General features: G+C 50.5%; 1 protein-coding gene across 6 annotated transcripts in view; it reads left to right on the top strand.

The window, feature by feature from the left end:
- ZBTB7C (zinc finger and BTB domain containing 7C) overlaps positions 1-23,189 on the top strand; it is a 299,100-nt gene that overhangs the window by 239,710 nt on the left and 36,201 nt on the right. For 2 of the 6 annotated variants that reach the window (XM_043444420.1, XM_043444421.1), the window contains one exon: positions 13,777-13,900. The exons of 3 other annotated variants lie outside the window; for them this stretch is intronic. In XM_043444420.1, the coding sequence (XP_043300355.1) occupies positions 13,815-13,900 (86 nt within the window). In that variant the 5' untranslated portion in view covers positions 13,777-13,814. The remainder of the gene's footprint in view (positions 1-13,776; positions 13,901-23,189) is intronic. One more of the 6 variants, XM_043444422.1, reaches the window with a different exon arrangement.

The following is a 23,189-nucleotide window of genomic DNA, read 5'->3' as shown; positions in this document are numbered from 1 at the left end:
TTATTTATTTACATTTTTATGCAAATGTACTGCTTTTAGACTTTTTGAAAAGAAAATGGTAGTTTTAAAGAATAGAAAGAAAAGAATGAAGTTAAATAGAGGTAAAGGGCAAAAGCAGTTCATTAAGAAGACAAATCTGGAGCCCTTTGAGCTCCATCAGTCACTGGTCCTGTATTAGCAACACCAGGTACCAACCACTGAGCATCTCCCAGAGCCAGGGATGGGGGTGAGGGGGTGACTCCCCTCAGCCCAGCTGTCAGAGGGCTCTCACAGTTCTGAGTGCAAATCAGAGAAGTGGGCGTATAGCAAGAATAAGAACATAGCCTATTTAAAATGCAAATATAGCCTGAAAAGGGGTTTAAGTCAGCACTGGGAGACTTAGGGTTGGCTCCAGGCGTGGTCCTGGGAGGTCACTGAGCATTTCTGACCTCAGAGTTCTCTTCTGGAGAATGGGGAACATTATAGTTGCTTCTCAGAATAGCTGGAAAGAGTTTTTGAGGAAATATATATTAACCCATTAGCACGGGGCTCCCCTGGTGCTCACATGATAGAGAATCTGCCTGCAACGCAGGACACATGGATTCAATCCCTGAGTCAGGAAGAGCGCCTTGAGAAGGGAATGGCCCCACTCCAGTGTTCTTGCCTGGAGAATTCTATGGACAGAGGATCCTGGCGGGGCTATAGTCCATGGGGTCACAAAGAGTCGGACTTGACCAGCACTTTCACTTTCTATACTCACAGTACTTAACAAATGGTACTTTTTATCATTTGCACAACTGGGATAACAATATCCACTCCAACATAGGGTCATGAGTATTAAATAAGATGGGACGTGTTAGAGTGTCTGTAAAGTTTAAAACCTGTGGCCCATCATATATTCGCTCACCTAGCAGATAGTCCTGGTCCTGCCCAGGCAGGATGAAGAGTTCCACAGATGGGCCCTCAGAATCCAATAAGGCAGGTAAATGATGTTCACACGCATCGCCAAGAGGCAGAGAGGGAAAGATGATTCCTGCCGAGCAGTAGGGGACTCGTCGCTGGTTCCACGTGGACCCGGTCTCAGGGGCTCCTTTGTGGGTGAGACAGGACTCTGGAGGCAACGAGAGTGGGCGAGCACCCAGGCGATGGTCTGAGAGCTGGCGTGAGCAGCAGGACCCGCCCGGTGTGTTGGGGGAACAGAAAGTGACCTAGATTGCTAGGAGGCTGGGGTGGGCCTCGGGAACTGTAGATAGGAGACAGGCTCTGCAGTCCGGCTTCTGGGATTCAGTCCTAACTCCGCCATCAACTAGTGGGGTCACATTGAGCATGCTTCTTAGTCTCTCTGCGCTTCAGTATTCTATTATAAAATGAGGCTAAAGTGGTATCTACCTCAGGAGCTTGTTGTGAGGATTAAATGAGATATTACGTGTGGAACCCTTGGAGCATTCAGGGCACAAACTAAGACTTCAGAGAGGGCTCACTATGGTTTTTACAGATGAATAGCAGTGAGAAAAAAAAAAGTCCAGGAAGAGGGTGGAGGCAATGTGAATGCCGGGTTAAGGAATTGTCCTCCATGCCATGGGTGAAGTACTAATACCAAGTACTTAGCACTAAGTACTGCTCACTCATTGAAGATGACTAAGCAAGAAAAAGACACGATCCTGGTTTTTCTCCAAAAGGAGCCAGCCAGCAATATTCAGAGTAGACTACTGCAGGGAGAGTAGAGTGGGGACCCTGCTGCCCGCCCTGCCTTGGAGTAACCAGGGGTTCTCTGGCCTCTGATGACCCCTGGCCGAGATGGGCCAGGCACGGTCAGGTCAGCAGCGGGAGTCTGGAGAAGGACCTGGAGAAGGAGCCAGAGCCCTTCAGGTGCCTCCTGCCAGGGCCAGCCTCACTGCCACCTGGCAAAGCTGACCGGGGAGGAAGAGGTCTCTAAAGATGCCAGACACTCCTAAAGGGTCCCAGAGTCTCTCCGTGACCCCCATTTATCACAATGAGCCCCAAGTCCAGTTGTGCATGGTCAACACTCAGTTTCCCCTGAGGAGATCTACTTTTGGATGCTATTAACAGGTAATGTCTTTTGAACGCTTAATGAACTCTGTTAATCCTCACAATAATCTTAGGGTGTAGGTGTTATTATTATTATCCCCACTTGACAGATGAGAAAACTGAGGCACAGAGAGGCTAAGTCAGTTAGAGTCACAGCAATTATACTGCAGGGCAGGAATCCTAACCCTGATCCAGAGGCTGCGTTTTTACATCTTCTATCCTTGTCAGTTCACGTTGGTTCAGGAAGTACAATTTGCATCTAACATTCACCAGGACGAACCTCTTTGGTGGGGAAAATTTCACTGGGGGAGGGGTAGGTAGTGCACCCCCTCGAGCTTACCTCACAAGGTTAAACTGGGTACATCCTCTCCCCGCCTCTCTGTCTCCTTTCCCCATCGCACTTCCAGCTCTCCTTCAAAGACTGCTGTCAGCAAAGCCTGTGAACTAGACCTCAGCCCCTTCGACTATGTCATCTTGCCTTTTCTTCCCCCATAAGGCCCAGGAATTGCCCAGACACATGTAGGTCCTTGAGTTCAGCTGAGTTGATTGGAATGAACTCATTCATTCTAAGATGGAAGTTGCTGGTAAGATTGTAAAGAAACCCAGATATGGGCATTTTAATGGGTTTCCCCGGTGACCCAGTGGTAAAGAATCCACCTGCAATGCAGGAGGCACAGGCTCAATCCCTGGGTGGGTAAGATCCCCTGGGGAAAGGAAGTGGCAACCCACTCCAGTATTCTTGCCTGGAAAATCTCAATCCATGGGGTCGCAAAAGACTCTGACCAGGCAACTAAGCCACAACAACAAAGTCCAGGTTTGTCTTGCCCCAAGGGAACCTGGCTGTGGAATTATGGGCATCAGCTGGCCAAGGAGACTTAGGGGGATGGCAGAAAAGGAGAGAGGGTGACAGAGGCCCTCCCTGAACCCCAGATATCATACCCTGCACAAGCAGCCTCCTCTTCTGCTCTTTTGCTGCCAGATGCTGCAGACTGTAGGCTTTCCAGGTCCTGGAAGCCCATCTTAACCACGTTGTATCAGAGTCTGTGTAAGTATGAGTCTTGAGGCCTGGGGCTACAGATAGAGTTTGGAGATACCGAGCAACTCACCCGACCATGGCTCATGGCCCACTGTGGAGTCAGCCCAGAGGGCACAGGAGCGGTGAGGGAAGGCTGGCCAGGACCCCAAGAACCACCACTTGTGGGAGTTACCCCAAAGCTGAAGCTAGAACAGCTCCTAATTTGACAAATGAAATAAAAGAAACAGTGATGTGAAACCCAGGCATATGCCCACTCCAGGCATTGTGAGGGTCAGAAGAGACCCAGTGTGAGGAGGGGTGGCCCGCTGTGACAGGACTGCGTGCGCTGTTTGCTTCTGAGCTCTGCTCCCAGCTGCCAGTCCCTCCCTTTGCCTTCTAGAAGCTGGGCCTGCCCCCAGCACCATTCACTCCCCTCCTTTGCTGCTCTGGGGCAGGGGGCCCAGGCCCTCCTGTTTGCCTTCTCAGTGCCACACTGGAGCATCCACCCAGGGGTAAGAGGCGAGGAACCTGGACACAGAGGAGGCTTCATACTCAGAGAAGTTTCTAGAATGCTCAGGTATAGAGACTTTGCAGAGCAGAGACTTTACTTTGCCAACAAGGGTCCGTCTAGCTATAGAGCCAGAGCTATGGTTTTTCCAGTAGTCATGTATGGATGTGAGAGTTGGACCATAAAGAAAGCTGAGCACTGAAGAATTGATGCTTTTGAACTGTGGTGTTGGAGAAGACTCTTGAGAGTCCCTTAGACTGCAAGGAGATCCAACCAGTCTATCCTAAAGGAGATCAGTCCTGAATATTCTTTGGAAGAACTTGATGCTAAAGCTGAAATTCCAATACTTTGGCCACCTGATGTGAAGAACTGACTCACCGGAAAAGACCCTGATGCTGGGAAAGAGGGAAAGCGGGAGGAGAAGGGGACGACAGAGGATGAGATGGTTGGATGGCATCACCGACTGGATGGACATGAGTTTGAGTAAACTCTGGGAGTTGGCGATGGACAGGGAGGCCTGGCATGCTGCAGTCCATGGGGTCACAAAGAGTCGGACATGACTGAGCGACTGAACGGAACTGAGAGGTCTTGCACAGGCACTTGGCAGGAAGTGAGGGAGGGGAGAGGCTTCTGCTGCGACAGTCCTAGCAGTCAGCCTAGCTGAGTCTGAGTGCCACGACTCCCCATTCACGGCATGAGATTAGAGCTCACCAGATCCCTCACCCCAGGATGACGCCTTCATTTCTTCAGGGATGAGCTAAGAGGGAAAATGAGCTCCTCGGAGGGGATGCCGAAATAAGGCTTTTTATAGTCTTGTCATCAAAAGGGACAGTGGGGTTTCCTTTCACTGGCACAGTTTACGATCAGGGGGACTTCTTCAAGTTCATCTTTTCCAAGGCTCTGAAATGTATTTTGCTGCTAGAGTGGATGGTAAAGCCCCATTACAACAAATTCTATTACAGAGAAGCATTCTGTTCTAGTAGAGAGATTTCCATGTCCTGGCAAACAGCCTGCAGAGATGGGGCCCTCTTGATGGGTGGGAGGCAGTGTTCTTATAACAGGCTCCTCTCTGCTGCTCTGTGATGCCAGTGGAGAAATAAAGTTCTCTGGGCCTGGTTCTCTGAGGAGGCGCGGGGCAGGTAGAACGCAAGGGGTGGGGGAAAGCTGATCCCAGACCAAGAAGTACTTACATACTTTTTGTTGTTTGGCCGCAACAACAGACCCTCAGGATATTAGTTCTGGAGAGAAGCTTGGAAACCAATCATTTGGAGTACTGTTTTCAGATCATAAGTGGCAGCTTATTATGGGTAATTTAATCAGTCTAGTGGGTCATAATACATCAGCTTAAATATATATGTATATAACAGATTAGAAAATGTTAATGTGCGTCATACATAAAGTAAATATTGCTCAATCAAACTTTTCTTTCAGTTTTACATACGCTCAGATTTAGATCCTGGTCATGGAAAACAAAATATTATAATCAGTTATAGTTGAAAAAAGTTAAAGAAACAGTGGTTTTGTCCACAAATACCTGCCTTTTTTTTCCAAGAAAATTGAAAATTTTTCCTCTTCAGGGAAAGAAAGTCACTTGTCCAAGATCATCCAGCTCCTGAAATTTGAATCCAGAACATATGGACTGATTTCTAGGCCAGGCCTAATCCTCCACAGTTTCATGTATCAAATCATTTTTGTCAGGGGCAGTCAGAAGCAACCTGCACTAGTACCTGGGCAAGTCACTTAATCCTCTGAGCCTCAGTTTTCTCATCTATAAAATGGGTCTGTACCCACCCAGCAGGTGAGGAGAGTGAGGTTGCATAAAACCCATGCCCAGCCCTTGGAAGGGACACAGAGTATGCTGTTTGCCTATATTTTCTCTTTCTTTCCACATGTCTGGTCCTGGTAGTCAACTCCCCTAATTAATACCTCTCCACAAGCAAACAGCCCAGAAGGAAGGTGAAGAGCTGAGACTCTTTGCACACATCTCCTTCTTTCTTAGCCAGATTCTAGCATTTCTTTGAGCTTGCTGCTCCTCTGCTTAGGGCCTGAGTGACAGCTCCTTCCATCTTGGGTCCCTGTAGGTAATGAACATGATTGCTAGGAATGTAGATGGGTTGAGAAAATTCCAACCTAACAATCTGATCATACTCAGAGGCCACTGTCAAAGATTTTTACCTGTAGTCTCACCTGCAGAGGATAATGGTGGGTCAGACCCCACCTCTTACCCCAACTGTCTCACTCTCTGTTGACCTGTTAAAAGGTTCAGCATGTTGGAATCTTCTCCAAGCAGGTGGTACAAGGGGAAGGCAAATAATTATGTAGAAAACAAATGCCTTGTGGAGACTGTTTTCGTTTCAACTCACTCAGAATGCCTCAGAGCCCAAACCATTGTGATGCTCAAAGGGTGAAGGACCAGTTTTCTTCTCTAATATATAGACCAGTGGTCACGTTAAAAAATAGAAGAAATAGATGACATTAATCTTGGTGACATATTTTATTTGACTCAGTGTATTCAAAATATCATCATTCAATATGTAATTCATATAAAAATTATTTATTATTTATTCTCTCTTTTACTCTGTTTTTGTACTAAGTCTTCAAAATCTGGTGTATATTTTACACCCACAGTTCATCTTCATTTGACTCACTGAATTTCCAGGGCTCAGTAGCCACATGTGGCTGGTAGCTTGCATGCAGGGCAGTTCAGGCAGAGAGTCTTCTGAACACATGTCTGCCTGCATGTGTGCTAAGTCACTTCCGTCATGTCCGACTCTTTGTGACCCCAGGGACTGTCGCCTGGCAGGCTCCTCTGTCCATGGGATTCTCCAGGCAAGAATACTGGAGTGGGTTACCATGCCCTCCTCCAGGGGATCCTCCCAACCCAGGGATCGAACCAGCATCTCTTATGTCTGCTGCTCATTCAAGGGCCACTTCTTCTAAGGTGGTTTCAGTCCTTCAAGCCCCACCCAGCAGGCTGGACTCCTCCTTTTTATTTGTTTGTTTGTTTCTGGCTGTGCTGGGTCTTTGTTGCTGGACTCAGGCTTTCTCTAGTTGCCACAAATGGGGGCTACTCTTCTTTGCAGTGTGTAGACGTCTCTTTGCGAAGGCGTCTCTTGTCGTGGAGCACAGGCTCTAGAGTGTGGGCTTCCGTTGCTGCGGCTCATAGGCTGAGCAGTTTTGGCACGCAAGCTCAAGAGCGCAGGCCCTGTGGTTGTGGTCCACTGGCTTAGTTGCACCATAGCATGTGGGATCTTTCGGGACCAGGAATCGAACCCATGCGCCTGCATTGGCAGGCAGATTCTTAACCACTGGACCACCAGGGAAGTCCATTGACCCCCTCCTTTCTGCTGCCCCACTGTTACTGTTTACACATCTTTATCCTGAAATATTACCCTTGAGAAAGCGTGTTTATTTGTACATGAGGCTGCCTGGGCCTCTCAGCTGTGGCTTCTCCAGGGACAACTGGACATCCGCTTGGGATCTGGCTCCCAGGAGAAGACTGCAGTAATGCTTGTTAGGAGGCTAAACAGAGGATGAGTGCATTAAAGAATGCACAGTTTCCAAATAGGAGAAGAAGCGGGAAGGAGCTGGTGAGCGTGCCCAGGCTCCCAGGAGTGGCAGAGGCAAAGAGGATGGTGGGGGGAACGTGGCCTCTGAGGTTGCCCTGGCCTCGTGGACTCTGTAGCTGTGTGTGCAATCAAGATAGGGACTGGCAGAGCCCATATCCACTCGCGTGTCAGGACAGCTTGGTCCACGTCCCAGGGTGCTGCCTCAGCCACGGCCTGCTGTCACCTCCAATGTACGTCCAGGTGAGCTCGTGTATGGAGATTTCTGCAGAGCTTCGAGGGATGGTGCAGAGACCATTCCTTCCCTTCCAGATGCAGAAGCTGAGGCCCACAGGCCTAAATGACTTGCCAAGGCCAGCAAGAGACAGAATGAGGAGTGGAAGGAGACCTGGGAATTATAAGTTTCAAGCCCTCTCTCCTTCCTCTCATGTGTTAATCTGAGCCCTGTTGGTGGCTCCCTTCACTTCCTCATGCACGTCAGTATCTGAAGTGTATGGACTGTCACTGGGGTCTACCAAAGGCTGTAAAGAGGCGTCCTCCGTGGAAAGATAGGGTGAATCCCCAGCTGCTCATTTACTGGCAGCACACTTAAGGGACACTCAGGCACCTGAGAGTCACACGTCTGTGCCTAGGAATAGAGCTGTTGGGTGCTGGATGCAGGGCAAGGGTCCCAGAGGTGCCTGAAGTGTTTAGGCTGACAGCACGCTGACCCAGAAGCCCTTATGCTCCACAGATGGCTGATCCGATCCAAGGCTGTCACCTTGTAGCCAATGGAGATGTTGAGATGTCACCTCCACACCATGTGCTTCCAGAGAAACCACTGGGATGGCAGTGGGCCCTGCACCTGTGTGGTGACAGCTCCCTGTTCGGGGAGGAGGAGTTGTGTCTTGAAGATAGCTTCATGGTATGGCTGACAGCAGCTTCGATGGTCCTACAGGTGGAAGAAAGATAAGGGAGGAGCTTGCCTGGGCCCCGTAACTGCTGGGTGCTCTCTGCTGCCCGCAGACCTGACTTTCTTGCCAGCAGAGGTTCCTTTGCTCCGTCTCCTTGGAAGCAGAACTGCAGACCCCAGGCAGGAGTCCTGGGGGCTGCATCCTGCCCCACAAGATGGAACCACTTGGTACCATGAGGGCCCCGTTGTAGCGCTGGCCGATCAGACAGGCTCGAGCTTACTGCCTCCTCTCAGAGCAAAGGCATTCCATCAGGCCTGTGGGCCCTGAGAGTCTGGCCCAGGGTGGGCCAGCTGCCATCTCCTTGGACTACTGTGGTTCAGTAAGGCCCAGCCAGCATCATCCACCCCACTGAATGAGCTGTTGAGGAGAAGCTAAAGTAGTCAGGGAGGGAAAAGGTTAGGAAATGGAATGACAGGCACCCCCTGATCCCACTACGGTGGAGCTTAACTCCTCCAAGAATACACTTATTCTGACCCTTGTAGAGTTGTTCCCCAAGATGCTTTGAACCTCCAAGATGGGATAATGGGCACTTTCCTTTTCAGAATGGATAAAAGGTAAGGCTTTTAAAAGCTGGTTTGTTTTCCAGCTTTTAAAAGCTGGAAATGTTTTCTTCCATCCGTTCATTTCACAAATATCGGTGCCTATCAACGTGCAAGAGACTCTGTGCTGGCTTGCATGGAACCCCCACAGCGTGGAACCCACACAACAGGCAATGAATCTTGACTTATATGTGATGAACTTAGACAGCCCTTGGCATGTTGGCTTGGGCCACCCCTCACATCCTGACACATGTGTGACCCCCAACAGGGCAGATAATCTACTCAGGTATCAGCTTCCCTACCTATAAAATTGGAATAACTGACCCTTAAGTTTATTCCAGCTCTAAAAATTTAATTCATCTAGCAATTCTACTCCTGAGAATAGACCCCAAAAAATTGAAAACAGGCTCAAATAAATCCCGTTTCATATAGCACTATTCACAATAACCAAAAAGTTGAAACAGTGCAAAAATTAAATGAATAAACAAATTGCACCATATCCATACAATAGAATATCATTCAGCCATCAAAAGGAAAGAATTGCTAGTACATACTACAAGTCAAACAAACCATGGACACATTATGCCAAGTAAAAAGAAGCCAGACACAACAGGTCACATATGAGTCTAGTTATATGAAATATTCAAAATGAGTAAATCCACAGAGACAGAAGCAGATTGGTGGTTGCCAGGAGCTGGCAAGGGCAGGGAGGCAGGGCTTAATTGCTAAATTGTTATGAGGTTTCCTTTTAGGATGAGGAGTGGGGTGCTCACTTCAGCAGCACATATACTAAAAATAAGGTGAGGAGTGGGTTTCAGAAATAGATGGAGGTGGCAGTTGCATAATATTGTGAATGAACTACATGCCACTGAATGTTTACTTTAAAGGGTTAATTTTCTGTTACATGACTTTTAACTCAATTAAAAAAAAAAAAAAAAACCTCTATAATTCCTAATATCCATAGCAAGTACAGCCTGTCTCTTATGTCATATTCCCTGGGTATAAACTAGGGTCACCGTGGAAGTAATAAGCAAGAGTATTTCTCCGGTTCTTTCTGCCACTCTGGGTTTCTTGCGGCTGAGCTTTCAGCGGGTCTGGTCTGTGCTCACCACAGCCCTCTGCCTGCCCTGGAGCCCTCTGACTGCTCCTGTGTATAGCTGCTGACTCACTGTCCCCGCGCTGGGGCCTGCCGCACTATCCTGCATGGCTGGCCCACCGCCGCCTGTGGACTGTGGGCCAGGGGACAGACCCCAGGTTGAGGAGGTCCTGCTACCTACCCCAAGGGCACCCTGCTAGGGGTCCCACGAGGCTCTCTGCAGAGGTGGAAAGATCCACTTTCCTGCCTTTGTGTTGGCACCTGTGACATAGGCCCCCGTGGCTCTGCATTCTCATCTCAGAGATGCTAGAGACACAGGCCCTAGCATGCACTCTCTTTTTAGAACTCCTTTCTTAGTGCAAAACCTGGTACTTTGTAGGTGCTCAATAATTATTTGTTAAGTGAATGAATGAACAGTTGAAAGAAGGGATATTGGAATCTTGGGAGATGAGCCAGAGGGCCGTCTTAGCGACAAAATCCAGCGGCACCCAAATCTCCCATCACCTCCAAGCCTGAGGGAACCATTTGAGGGTCCAGCTTGTGGCCTTCAGCTCCATCCACTCACGTTTGGTGGGCAGCTTGCCCCTTCAAACAACAGATGCTTGGCTGCTGGGTGCCCAGGCCCTCCCAGATGGGCCCTGGCACACTCTGACTCTGGGTGGATCAGCTTGGGTGGATCAGCTTCAGTTCAAGCTGGATCTGCCGTGGGAGCTGGAGAAGGTCAGGGATGGAAAGTGTCTTGTGGTGAATCTGCCCAGCTTCTCACGTGGGCACCCCAGGGGAGGTAGCAGGGCATCGGGCAGGGCCTGAGTGCTGGTCCTGCCTGCTGGGAGGTGGCAATGGTAAGGCCCAACTCCGTCAGGGAGGATGGTGGACACAGAGTGTGGCCCAGGGCCTGGGCGCTCACCGGTGCTCGGTAAATGGGGTCATTGCTGTCACAGTCAGTTCTTATACCTTTAGCTGCTCATCACCCACCACCTTCACGCAGGCCTTTGATGCTGACGCAGCTAAACTCTCTGGCATCCTGTACATACGCCCTGACTGTACTTTCTCACCCCACTTCTCTGCTTGTTCATTCATTCATTCAATGACTTGTCTCAAGCAGCTGCTCCATGCCAGGCCCCATACCAGGCTCAGGTTCGCTGGGTCTGTGGGTGTGCCCCCCACGTCCTTCCTCATTCCATAGTTTGGGGTGTTTATCATAGGGACCCTCGGTAGAGGTAGGAGACTTGGGGTGGATTAGAGGGTGTCGTGTCAGAGTCACAAGTAGAATGTTTCCAAGTGCCGCCCACCTCCTTCTCCTAATTGTCACCCCCACTAAGAGAGGGGTATTGGGAACAGATTTCCTGTGCTAAAATGCTCTTGGGCACAGGCCCAGAAGAGCTCTGGGATGCTCCAAAGCACTTTGGGAACTTTTTCCACTTTTAACTTTGGATTTGTTTGTGCCCTGCTCAGCTGTGGGAGGATGACACTCCGCAGGTGGGCAGCCCTGATAGTTACCCGGTTAATTCAGCCACACTAAATAGTTCAGGGCCAGACCATTTACCTCCAGGTGGGCCTGAAGTGTGACCATCTACTTTGTCTCAGCTGACTGGATAATTATCAGTTTCTCCTTTAATTCTGAGTTTGGGGAACACAGCCATCAGCAGTGGTTCCCCGGTGAGCAGGACACAGACCTCAAGAAGTCCTGGAGGGACAAGGACTTGCACCCATCCCCTCATTCTTTGCAGGAGTGTTCATGTGTCCAGCAGTTCCTCCCCACTCAGAGGGGCTGGGTGCTCGAATCCCAGAGGACAGAGGGAGAGTTCTTCAAACATTTGTTCTGGAACAAAATTTTTCAAAGTAGCTGCCAGTGTGCATCCACAGACTCTCTTTTTTTTTCTTTCCAATATTTTTTTCAACTAGTCAAATTAAATCAAGGAGGAGATTTTAATTAAGTACTAACCTGGCTTTAAATACTCAATGTATATGTGACAACCTGTGACTAAGAGACCAGTTAAACTCCTTTCTAGTAAAGACCATGGGGGCAGTATGGGGGGAAAATGTATAAATATTGTTAAGTGAAAAAAGGCAGATTACAAGGCAGTTTATAGTGTATATTCCCATTTTTAAAACACCTGTATGTGTAAGAAATGTAGATATCACAAGGTGTGAATGGGGCAGACCCCAAATGGCCAGATAGACAGTGACTTTATTTTCTTCCTCTCCTTCTTCCGTATTTTCTAATATTTTTAGGAATGAGCCTTTATAAATAAGAAAAAAAGGGGAGGGGAGGAATTTTTTTTTTTCACTTTTTCCCCTACATAATATATACATAAATTTCTTTCCATTCTGTTCCAATTGCCTTCGCTAGGAAGAACCTTGGGTGCTCTCTTGGTTAGAGGCAATCAGACACACACACTCACACACACACACATACGTAGGATGCTAAGGAAAGGTACTTAGCCAGGTTAGTATTTAGTTGAAGCTTCCTCCTTGATTTAGAATCAAGGTAAAGAATCTGCCTACAATGCAGGCAACCCAGGTTCATCCCTAGGTCAGGAAGATCTCCTGGAGAAGTGAATGGCAACCCACTCTGGTATTCTTGCCTGGGAAATCCCATGGATAGTGGAGCCTGGCAGGCTACAGCTCATGGGGTCATAAAGAGTTGGACACGACTGAGCGACCGTTTCAGTTTTTCCTCCTTAATTTGTTTAGATTAATGGGAAAAGTGAGTGTGGTCAGGGCTGGAGGGTGGGGACAAGGAGGTTGTAGGGACCCCATGCCCTGGGCTCCTGTGAGTCCTCAGTGGAGCGGTGCATTATGGGACCCCTGGCTCTGACCTGCAGGTCCAGGGGGTGCCCCGTGAAACCATCACATTGTGCAAGTCGCCATCCCAAGGGCTCAGTGGATCCGTGAGGACGCAAGTCCATCAACGGCTTGAACTAGGCTCCTGCCAAGCCCAGAGCCCTCACCTGCCCCTGGGGTTCTTTTGTCTGCTCCACTTGGGAAATCAGCCACTTGGGCAACCAGTATTTCCTGAGCCTCAGCCATGCTCTCAGCAGCCAGGAGGTACTTGGAAAGCAGGGAGCATCTGGGGTTAGTGTCCCAGATAGAGAAAAACTGCTCATGGCCCGTCCCCAGGGAAATGCCCCCTGCGCCCGCCCTCCTCTGAGGGCACTGCTCTTTCTCAGGCCCCTACCACACCGAACTCTGTGGCTGAGTGCAGGGAAGCTGCTACTAGATTGTCAATTCCTTCATTCACTCTTGGAACCTCAGTTTTCTCATCAGGAAATTAGGACACGTTTACATCACAGAATTGTGAAAATTAAATCAGGTCATGGGAGTAGACGACCTCCACAAAGTACAGTGACACAGAAGCAGCTCACTCAGGGCTGTCCTGACCCCTAGGCCCTCCGGAGGACCACGCGTTTGCCTTCCATTCCTGTAGCAGCAGGCCCAGGGACTGCCAGTGGCATCGAAGGGGCTCAGTGGGCATCTGCTGGATTTGCCTGAGCCTGCCCTGGGGAGGAAGGAGGAGAGGACAGAGAGCAGCTCCTCCCTTCACACCGAGTTCTAGTGCCAGGCGCTGTCTTAAGTACACGTAGATGGATTATGTGTTCAGTCTGCCGAGGACAGCTGGGGTCCCGTGTTTCCGATTTCTGCAGGTGCTGGAGGATTAGCCAGCCCAGCAGGTGGGGCCACTCTAGGCACCTCCATTTAACCTGAACACTTTCCCATTCAGATGCAGGGAGGGGAAAACTGACACTGGGAAAAAAAAAAGCCCAAGGGATTTATCCACCCCTCCTCCAGAAGAACTGGAAGCAGGCCTGGGATTCTCACTTTCCTAGAAGCTACAGGTGAAGCCCCTAGATCCCATCCTGGGAGTGAGGAACTGGGGGTGTAGAAAAATCAACTCAGAACTGAACGATGCTCACTGACCCCGGCCAAACCCACAGTAGAGGAAGGAAGGTTGCTACTGGGTTTCCTGGAACCCCAGACCCCAAATAGGTCCCTGGAGGTTCAAGCTCGTGCCTGCTCCCCTTGCGCTGGCTATTGCCACTTTGACCTTGCTTCTGTCTTCTTGTCCAGGCACCGAGCTCGAAGCCCCTCCACAGTGCCAGACAAGAATGCAAGGAGCTGCAGCTAAAACTGGAGGGTCCCTTTTATGTCCCTTGTCACCCAAAGAACCAGGTGGGCATTGGAGCGGGAAGAGGTAGGTAGAATGACTAGGTAGAAACCAAGACTCTGTTGTGTGGGCTAGGTACCGGTGTAAACTATGGCAGCACTCACACTGACGAGGCTCGGACATGTGTTTCTTAGTGATGGTGCTTGTAGCACTGTGGGTGGGAGAAGCAATGCCTAAGATAAAGCGCAGAGGCTTGAATGCTGTGAACACTGCAAAACACCTTTTTTCTCTTCTCCCTCTTCCCTCTTCCCTCTGAGAGATGACCTATTTTGATGCTGGCAAAGATGTGAGTTTAATTAACTAGCGGGGTCTAAGGGTCAAGGGAAATTTGAGAATTTAAAAAACAGGGGGCCAGTATGTTAATAACTATGTGACTCACCACAAAAACCTCATAGAATGGGAAGGACTTGGAACAGCAGGAGACCGGGGTCTCAATTCCTTTGACAAGCAGATGTCCTTGACGGTACCATTTCCCAAGTTTGCTTCCCAGGCTGCAGAGCTCTGAGGCCTTCCTGCTAAGAGATGCTTTGATTCTGTTTTCTGCACTGGGTCAGGGGAGCATCTTTAAGGATAGGCTCTCCATCTTCTCTCCATTCTATCACTGGGAGGTTTGGGGGCTGGGAGAATCGGGTTGCTGTGTCCTAGCCCAAGTTCTGTCTTTACTTGACCTCAGGGTCTCATGCAAACCGTCCTCTTTATACAAGGGTGGGTGCTTATCCCCTCAGGGTGCGGGGATGTTCTCAGCCGCTGTGCTCTCCTGGGGGGTTCTCTGGACGCCCCCTGGTACTCATCCTTTTATATGACAGGCACTCGCTGAGCTGGCCCACTCCTGGAGGGCTACAGGGCCACCAAGATAGGGACCATCCCTCTCCCTGAGAGCCCACATTCCAGGGGCAGTGACGCCGGGCTGCTCACTGCAGACTGAGCTGGGGTCCTCAGACGTAGGGGCCAGGCCTTCATCTCCGGAGCTCACAGTCCCTTGGGAACTGCAGGAAATGAATTCAAGCGAAGGGAAAGAAGGGAACTGCTAGGAGGAGACGGAACATGATCCAAGGACAAGGTGCCGGGCGGAGCAGGAGGCCGGGCCAGGGCTGAGCCACCCACGCCAGCAGCAGGATGGCTGGGCCGGGCTCTTAAAGACAGTTGGGTGGGGAAGCAGGGGCGGAGACCAGCTGGCCAGCCACAGCCAGACTTAGCCCTGCGAACAGGGAATTGCAAGGTCTCCTTGGGTGGGGAACGGGGAGGAGAGGCCTTCTCCCTGTTCAGGTTCAGGGCCTGTTTGAATTCCCTGGCCCAGAAGAGCAGCCCGCTGGGAGCCTGTCTGTTCCTGCCTGCAACTCCACGCCTGTCCCAGCTCCAGGGACTCTTCTGTTCCCATTGTTTCCGGCACCCCACACCCCAACCCAAGAATAAAGATAAACACCCCTTGCCCATCGCCCCGCCTGCCCGCCTGCCCTCCCCGCCCCGGTGACTCAGGCTGGTGGCCCGGTGGCAGGGGCCCTGCTCGGCCTGGCTCTGCTCAGCTGCCTACATCTGCTGCTGATTTCCTTCTCTGAAGCAGTAGTCCTTTATGTCTCTTCGACCTAAATTAGGGTTGTTGTTTTTTTTTCCCCCTTAGGGTGGGTTTTTTTTTTCCCCTGGATTAAAAAAAGTGGTACCTTTCTCCCCCTGTGGTGTGCACATTATTATAGTGTCTGTTCGCCTTAGAGGGGACAAGAAAGAGCGTGAACTTGGACAAGTCCAGTTTAATTGTGATGTACGGCTGCCCGAGGTCTCCTGTCCACTCTGGCCGATTCTGAGCCAAACCAGTTTTCCATGGCCAGACGGGGCCCGGTTTCCACAGCGTTTCCTGTCAGGAAGTTCCCCCGCCCACTGTGCGCTGTTAAATGGATCCTTTTCATTCCTTTTCCTCTTATAAACTTCCCTTTCAGGTCATCCTGAAGGGAGAGTGAGGATGTGGCCGGCCGGGGGAAGGGAACCCCAGGCTCCGTTTGCCAAAGGGAGGAGGCTGGCAGGACCCGGCCGGGGTCACACACCTGGGGTCCCAGCCCTAGGGCGAACCATAGGGTGACCGACTCCTCTGCAGAAGGGGCTCTGCCTCAGTTCCCAAACGAGGCAGTTAGGGGCCCCCCTGTCCACCCTTCCCCCCAAGAGGAGGTGGTTACTGGTGAAGTGGGATTTGAGGAGTAATGGGAAGAGTACCCCATCCTAAAAATACCTCCCTCCTTCTCCCATCCTAAAAATACCTCTGCCACAAACTTCCCACGGAGAGTGAAATTCTACCTTTCCCATTTCGGTCTTTGCTTGTTTGCTTGTTGCAAGCGCCTTGAGGAGGCACTAATAAGGCTTGGCCAGCTCTCCCCCCTGCCTCCATGAATCGAGTGTGGGAAGCTGGCGGCCGGCCTTCAGGAGCGGGACGTGGGAAGGCTGGGCATCCCTGGGGAAAGGTGAGCTGGAGTTGGGAGCCTAAGGCAAACCTGGTCAACAGGAGTGACTGTCCAGGGACTGGCTGGGGAGGAGGGAGAGGTAACTTTTCCTTCCTTGTCCTGTAAGCTTCATGTGTCAGCTCACTTGATCCTTGGATCCATTTTGTAAAGTAAGTACCTTTCCCCTGCTTGGGGTATTCCTACCCATTTTATAGATGAAAAGTGTTAGTCACTCAGCTGTGCCCAAGTCTTTGTGACCCCATAGACTATAGCCTGCCAGGCTTTTCTGTCCCTGGAATTCTCCAGGCAAGAATACTGGAGTGGGTTGCCATATGAGGAACTTGAAATTCAGAGAGGCAAAGTGTCACATGATCCCACACAGTTGGGACTAGAGATGGTGACTGATTCCAGACATCAGATGCCTTCCTCACACCTCAGGCCGTCTCCAAGGGGCATCCATGCTTCGCTCATTCATTCATTGTTAAAACTTATATAACATGAAATTCACCATTTAAGGGTATTATTCAGGTGCATCAAGTACATAGATTGTGTGCAGTTGTTACTGCTATTCATCTCCAGAACCTTTTTTATCATCCCAAACTGCACCTCCATAACCATTAAACAGTAGCTCCTCATTCTCCACCCCTCAGCCCCTGGCAGCTACCATTTTGCTCTTGTCTCTGTGGATTTGTCAATTTCAAGTATCTCATTTAGGTAAAATCATACAATGCTTGTCCTTTTGTGACTGACTTATTTCACTTAACATAATATTTTCAAGGTTCATTCATGATGAAGCATGTTCCAAAACGTCATTCCTTTTTATGGTTTTTGTGTGGATATACTTATCCAGTCACCTTTGATGCATTTGGGGTGGTTTCCACCTCTTGGCTATTGTGAATAATACTCCTATGAACATGGGTGTAAAAATCTCTCTCAGAGTCCTTGTTTTCAATTCTTTTGAGTTTATACCCAGAAGTGGGATTGTTGATCATATGGCAATTCTATGTTTAATTTTTTGAGGAGTCACCATACTGTTTTCCATAGCAGCTGCAACATTTTGCATTCCAATCAGCAATGCACAAGCATTCCAATTCCTCCACATTCTCACCAACACCTTTTGGTTTCTTGATAGTAGTGTGAGGTAGTATCTCATTATGATTTTGATTTGAATTTCCCTAATGATTAGTGATATTGATCATCTTTTCATGTGCTTATTGGTCATTTGAACATCTTTGGAGAACTGTCTAGTCAAGTCTTTGGCTCATTTTTGAGTTGGGTTGTTGTGGGGTTTTTGTTTTATTTTGGGGGTGTTGAGTCATCCATGCATCTTTACTCAGAATTACAGATAATCAGGAATTTTTCAGAGACTCTTAGGTCATCATTTATGTTCATAACAAGGACCTGAGTTAGCTGCAGTGGCTTTCTGAATCAGTTAAACAGTATGTATAGTGTATAAAGTGTGTTTTATTGCATTTGTGATATCTTAGAATCCATAGTTCTCATGAAATTTTCATTCATTTATCATGCCTGTACATTACAATGTACCAGATACTGTGCTGCAGGCATTAAAGGAGTATGACATGATCCCTGCCCTTAAGGAGCTGCTGGGAAGAAGCAGTTACAATCAAAATGGCATGTGCACATTTTTTGGACCAGAAATCTCGGTGTACACGAATGGGAATTTTTGGTGCACAAGGCTGGGCTATGAGACACGCTGGGAAATGGGAGAATGCAGGCTCAGAAGGAAGCTAAGGAAAGAATCAGCACAGAAATATCAGGAAAGATGAGGGTGGTGGGGAGGGTCCCTGGTATCTGTCTTCTTATCCAGAAACTGTCATGATAGCATGTTTGCATCCCTCCCTCCATCATGCACAGATGCCTGTCCCCCTTTGTAGCTGCTCTGGGCTTCAAGTTGGAGGCAGCCTTTTAAGGGAGTGACAGGGTGAAGGGATGCAAAGTAGGACTCAAAGGGGAATCTCTGACCTGACCTCTTGGTGCTGTTTCAGTGCAGGGGGTTCCCCTTCTCCAGGAACACAGTGTGGGAAGAGGTGTGGCCCCACGTTGGGACGGGGTGGGCTCTTCCCAGCATTGCTGGGTTCTTGGCCATCATCCACTAAGATTGTGGACAGCCTTACTCCTCCTTTTCCTCCTGCCACCTCTATACTTTGACTTGCAAAGTAGCACCAATTCTTTTCTCAGGTGGCGCCATCCAATGACAGTGTCTTTGTGACTTTGACAGCGGGAGACCAGGTACCAGTCTGTAGCCAGGGGCTTGTCGTGCCAGATCCTAGTGGAGATAATTCTAGAACCGAGTAGGCAGCACCAAACCTTGTTTTCTTCTAGGATGTCAGGGCCCAAAAGTATGCCATGCCTCACTCACTAGAATCGAAACTCAGTGTGGACCTTGGTTCAGTGCCATGTGCCTCCTAATGCCTGGCCCATACCTGGTTAACATGTGTATATTGAGTGGGTGAAGCAGTGAGTCCCTGTCTGCCTCCTTGGCATCCCCTTGAAGTCTTACAGACCTGGGTTTGGGTCCTGGCCCTGCCAGGTGCCCTGGGTGAGTGAAGTCACCTCTGAGAGCCCCCGTTGCCTCCCCTGTGAAATGGGGCAGCCATCCCAGGAGCCTCACCCAGAGCCTGACACATCCCTTCCCTCTCTTCTTCTCCACCAGGGGCCAGACCAGACTCCCCTGAAGAAACTGCCCAGCCACTAACCCCTTGAGCCTTTTATCACATTTTTTGCCTACTCTCCCACCTGGGCTCAAATCCTACCCCTCATTTGTGCCTTTCCCGGGGACAGTGAACACCTTTCTGGCTCCACTCACAGGGCAGTGGGGAGGCCTTCCAGTTAAGAGTCCCGGAATTGGAAGGAACAGAGTCCAGAATCAGGCACTTGCAGCTCAAAGCCTCACTCCTGATAACAGAGGCTCCCAGATGGGAGTGGGGGGTGGGATACGGTGGGAGCGTTCAGAGCACCCCGACCTGCTCTCGTGGGCCTCCACTGGCCACAAGGTGGGGATTTCTCCAGCGTGAATTCTCACAGCCGCCTGCCCTGTTCGGGGTGGACCCTGGGGGGTGGCCCCTTTCCACAGTCTGGGGCTGACAGAGGGCACGTGGGTGAGATAGCTGGAGGGCACCCTTGCAGCCCCCTGTCATCCCGTCAGATGCACTGTGGGTGGGCAGAGAAGAGTCAGCAGGATCTTTCAGGGGAGGGGGTGTCAGCGGGGCCCTGAGAATAGCAGGGAGCCGACAGGACGCGGAAAGGCAGGGCCTTTCCAGGTTGGAGCAGGAAGGACGGGAATGGGGAGAGGCGTGCCGCCCACAGAACCTCGGGGACAGGTGAGCCCAGCCCTGAGGAGACAATGTGTCCATCTGTTCAGTCAGTGAGGCAACAATGGTGTGTGTGAGCACCGTCTGCACCTGGCCCTGCCCTGGGCGGGGATACAAAGGTGGGCAGGACACTGTGTGTGCCCCCTCGGGAGGTGGGTGACCTCCTGATGGGTGCTGCATGCCCTTAGCGGGGGCGGGGGAGGGCGGGAGGCAGAGCCACTTCTTGCCTCAAGCACGGTGCCCTGCTGGCCTCTCCCGCTGCGACGGCCTCAGTCCCCGCCCGAGCAGACCTGTGAGCTCCGGCCCCAAAACTCAGGCCTTGCGGTTGTTGTTTGCTGAAGCCAGGAGGGCCCTGAGAGGCAATTCGTGCCCAGAGATGGCAAATTTTGGAGAGCAGCTGACCCCTGCGCTCCTTCCATCTGAAGATGCCAAGACCCCACCCCAAAGGCTCTGATTTGTAGGTTCTAGGTGGAGCCGCATTTTTAATAAGCTTCCAAGTGACTCTACAGTGGTTCTCAGCCTTGTGCACATGGAGAGGCCCTGGGGAGTTTAAAACACCAATGCCCAGGCCCCATCCTTGGAGAGTCTGGTTCAACCGGTCTGAGGTTGGGGTCTGGACGCTGGTGGTTTTAAGAGATCCTGTAGTGATGTAACGTGGGTTAGCACCCACAGGACTCATGTTAGAGGACCACCAATTTATCCAACTACCGCACATTAGTCAGAGTTCTCCAGAGAAGCAGAACCGACTGTGTGTGTGTGTGTGTGTGTACAGAGAGCAAGAAAAGGAGATTTATTTCAAAGAATCAGCTCATGTCATTGTGAGAGTTGGCAAGTTCAAAATCTGCATGACAGGCCCGCAGGCTGGAGACCCAGGTTAGAGCTGATATTGCAGTTCAGGCCTGGAAGGGTCGGAAGGCAGAATTCCCTCCTCCCCTGGGGATCCCAGTCTCTTTTCTCTTAGGGTCTTGAACTGATTGGATAAGGCCCACACTTACTATGGATAGTCATCTGCTTTACTCAGAATCTACTGATGTAAATGGTAATCTCATCTAAGAAATACTGTCTAGACTGAACTATCTAGACTGGTGTGTGAACAAATATCTGGAAGCTGGGGCCTAGACAAGTTGATACACCTCAACTGAACTGTCACCTACTTCATTTTGCAAAGAAGGGAACTAAGGCCCAGAGAAACAGAGCGACTTATCCGGGGCCTCATACCTGGTTCTTCCATTGCACTTTTATTTGTCATAGACTCAGGGATTGTCAAACCTTGAAGAGACCACGAAGTTAGTTCAGCTCGTTCACTGACAGGGGAAGCTATGAGTCAACAGGGCTGACCACTCTTTCCAGGTCAGGTATCTTGCCAGAGAGGAGCTGGATCTTAATCCCAAGACATCAAATGACCTGCAGCTACTCCTTCCTCTCCTCCCAGTTGCAACATAGTAAGATAGCAAAGAGAAGGACGTTTCTGTCACCATGTAGACGAGCCCCGCCTCTCTCCCTAGGCCCCAGCCAGAAGACTCCCTCTTCAAGATCTTGGGAACGGGGAGGGGACACTGTACACCGACACCACCTGTCAGTAGGGGGGAGGGTTGAGAGGCCCCCCCCGCCGTGGTTGCTGACTCCCTGCACTTATACCCAGGCCCCACTAGTATCTATAATTTTGTGGCTGCTTCATTTGTGTTCCGGTTTGCACACTTAATGCATCATCCACAGAGACAGTCTCTGCACGCCCACCTTTTGTTCAGCATTAAATATGGCTTGTGAAGTGGAGTTTGCTTTCAATCAAAGCCCAGTTGTGGTGGTTCATCTTGTTATGTCACCCCCACTCCTGGCCCTAAGGGCTTCAGAGCACCCACGTCAATGGGGTGTGCAGACCCTCTGAAATATGCATATGATGTTGGCCAGAGATTGTGATCCAGCCAGAGTCTGGATGCAGCAGGCTGTGGGCAGACAGAGGACTCCAGGGACAGGGCAGACAGCCAGGGCTGGCAGGGCCATGGGTGCCACTGGGCCAGGCCCCAGGGACTTCCTGCAATAATTATGGGGCCTCAAGAGGTGCATGGCATGGAAACCGAGGATTCGGCTGGCCCGGAGATGACGCCTGGCCGGCAGAAAAGGGGAGAGCAGACTCTGCCTGCTGGAGACAGGAGACCCTCAAAGGCAGGGATGCCTCACCCAGGAAGCTTCCATATGCGGGCTGGTTTCAGGGAGAGGGAGGGGGCAGAGGAAAGAGCCGCAAGTCCTGCTGCTGAATTGGCTCCAGGGGTGCGTGCTTAGTCACTTCAATTGTGTCCGACTCTCTGCGACCCTGTGGACCATGGTCTGCCAGGCTCCTCTGTCCATGGGATTCTCCAGGCAAGAACACCGGAGTGGGTTGCCATTTCAACTCCAGGGGTGAGGGATGGATGAAAAGATGGGCTGTCCCCACCTGCCCTCCTCATGTGATGACAGAAAGCTAGAGTCTGAATAAGATCACTTCTCAGAGCCCTGGGCAAGAACCTATGTTGTGTGGTAGAGGCGGCCCATAGGCTGGGGACCCAGGGACCCAGGCGAGGCCCCTGCTACCCCTGTGACCTTGAGGAGGCTGGCTCTAGTTGGAGCTGGGCCAGGAGGTCAGGCCTCCAGACTTGTATCCCAGAGGGCTCTGTCCTCTGTCCCAGAGCCTTCCAACATGCCACCCAATACTGACTCCTCAGCCCTCCCATCGGGTCCTAATTCCCACACAGGCTTTCACAGTGAAGACCTCCCCCAACCAAAATGGCCTATCAGATCTTGGCAGCTGACATCTTTGACCAGGGAGTCCTTTTTGGGAGGGAGGATAGTTAGTGATACCCTCAGGAAGCCAGGATTATGAGCCACCCACTGTGGCTTTTGCCTCCCTATAAATTAGACTGTCCCCTGCCCACTTTCCCTTGCTCCCATTCATTCCCTCCTCCTAGAGAGACCACCTCCTTTATTCCCCCTTCCTCTCCCTGTTTCTATCACTGTTCTTCCCCTTCCCAATACCTTGCATGGCCAATGGTGTGGAAAGTGGGCTTAAGTCCCGAGGGTCAGGTGCCCTGGATCCTCTGTGGGGGTGAGCAGTTGTCCTGAGGAGCTCACATGTACTGCTCTTGAATAATCCAGAAATCCTTGAAAACTTGGGTGCAGGGTAAAAGGGGCTCTGATGGTTCCCACCAGCAGAGCTCCTCATTAAAATCTGTCCTGGTGGGAATTCCCAGTGGTGGGAATGGCGAGCTGGGTAGCATCATTTCAGGCTGGGAAGAGAGAGGTACGTTGGGGTGTTGAGAGCTTAGTGAGGTGCCCTCCAATCACCCCATCGCAGCAGCTACCCACGTGTGGGGCCAGCCCTTCTGCTTCCCAGGAGACTGGGCCACCTTCTCATCCTTTGTGGCCACATTGCTCAAATTTCCAAGATAATTATCCAGCCTTGTCTTGACAGTGACACAGAAAGACCTGCTGAAGAGGACTGGATTGCCAGAGATAAATATCACTACTGTCACCATCCTTATTAATGAACATTTAAGAACCTGTCACTCACAAAATACCATGAAA

This window comes from Cervus canadensis, chromosome 23, assembly GCF_019320065.1.
Source record: "Cervus canadensis isolate Bull #8, Minnesota chromosome 23, ASM1932006v1, whole genome shotgun sequence".
NCBI lineage: Eukaryota > Metazoa > Chordata > Mammalia > Artiodactyla > Cervidae > Cervus > Cervus canadensis.
The sequence above is the reverse complement of the archived record's forward strand: the minus strand, read 5'-3'. Positions and strand labels throughout refer to the sequence as shown.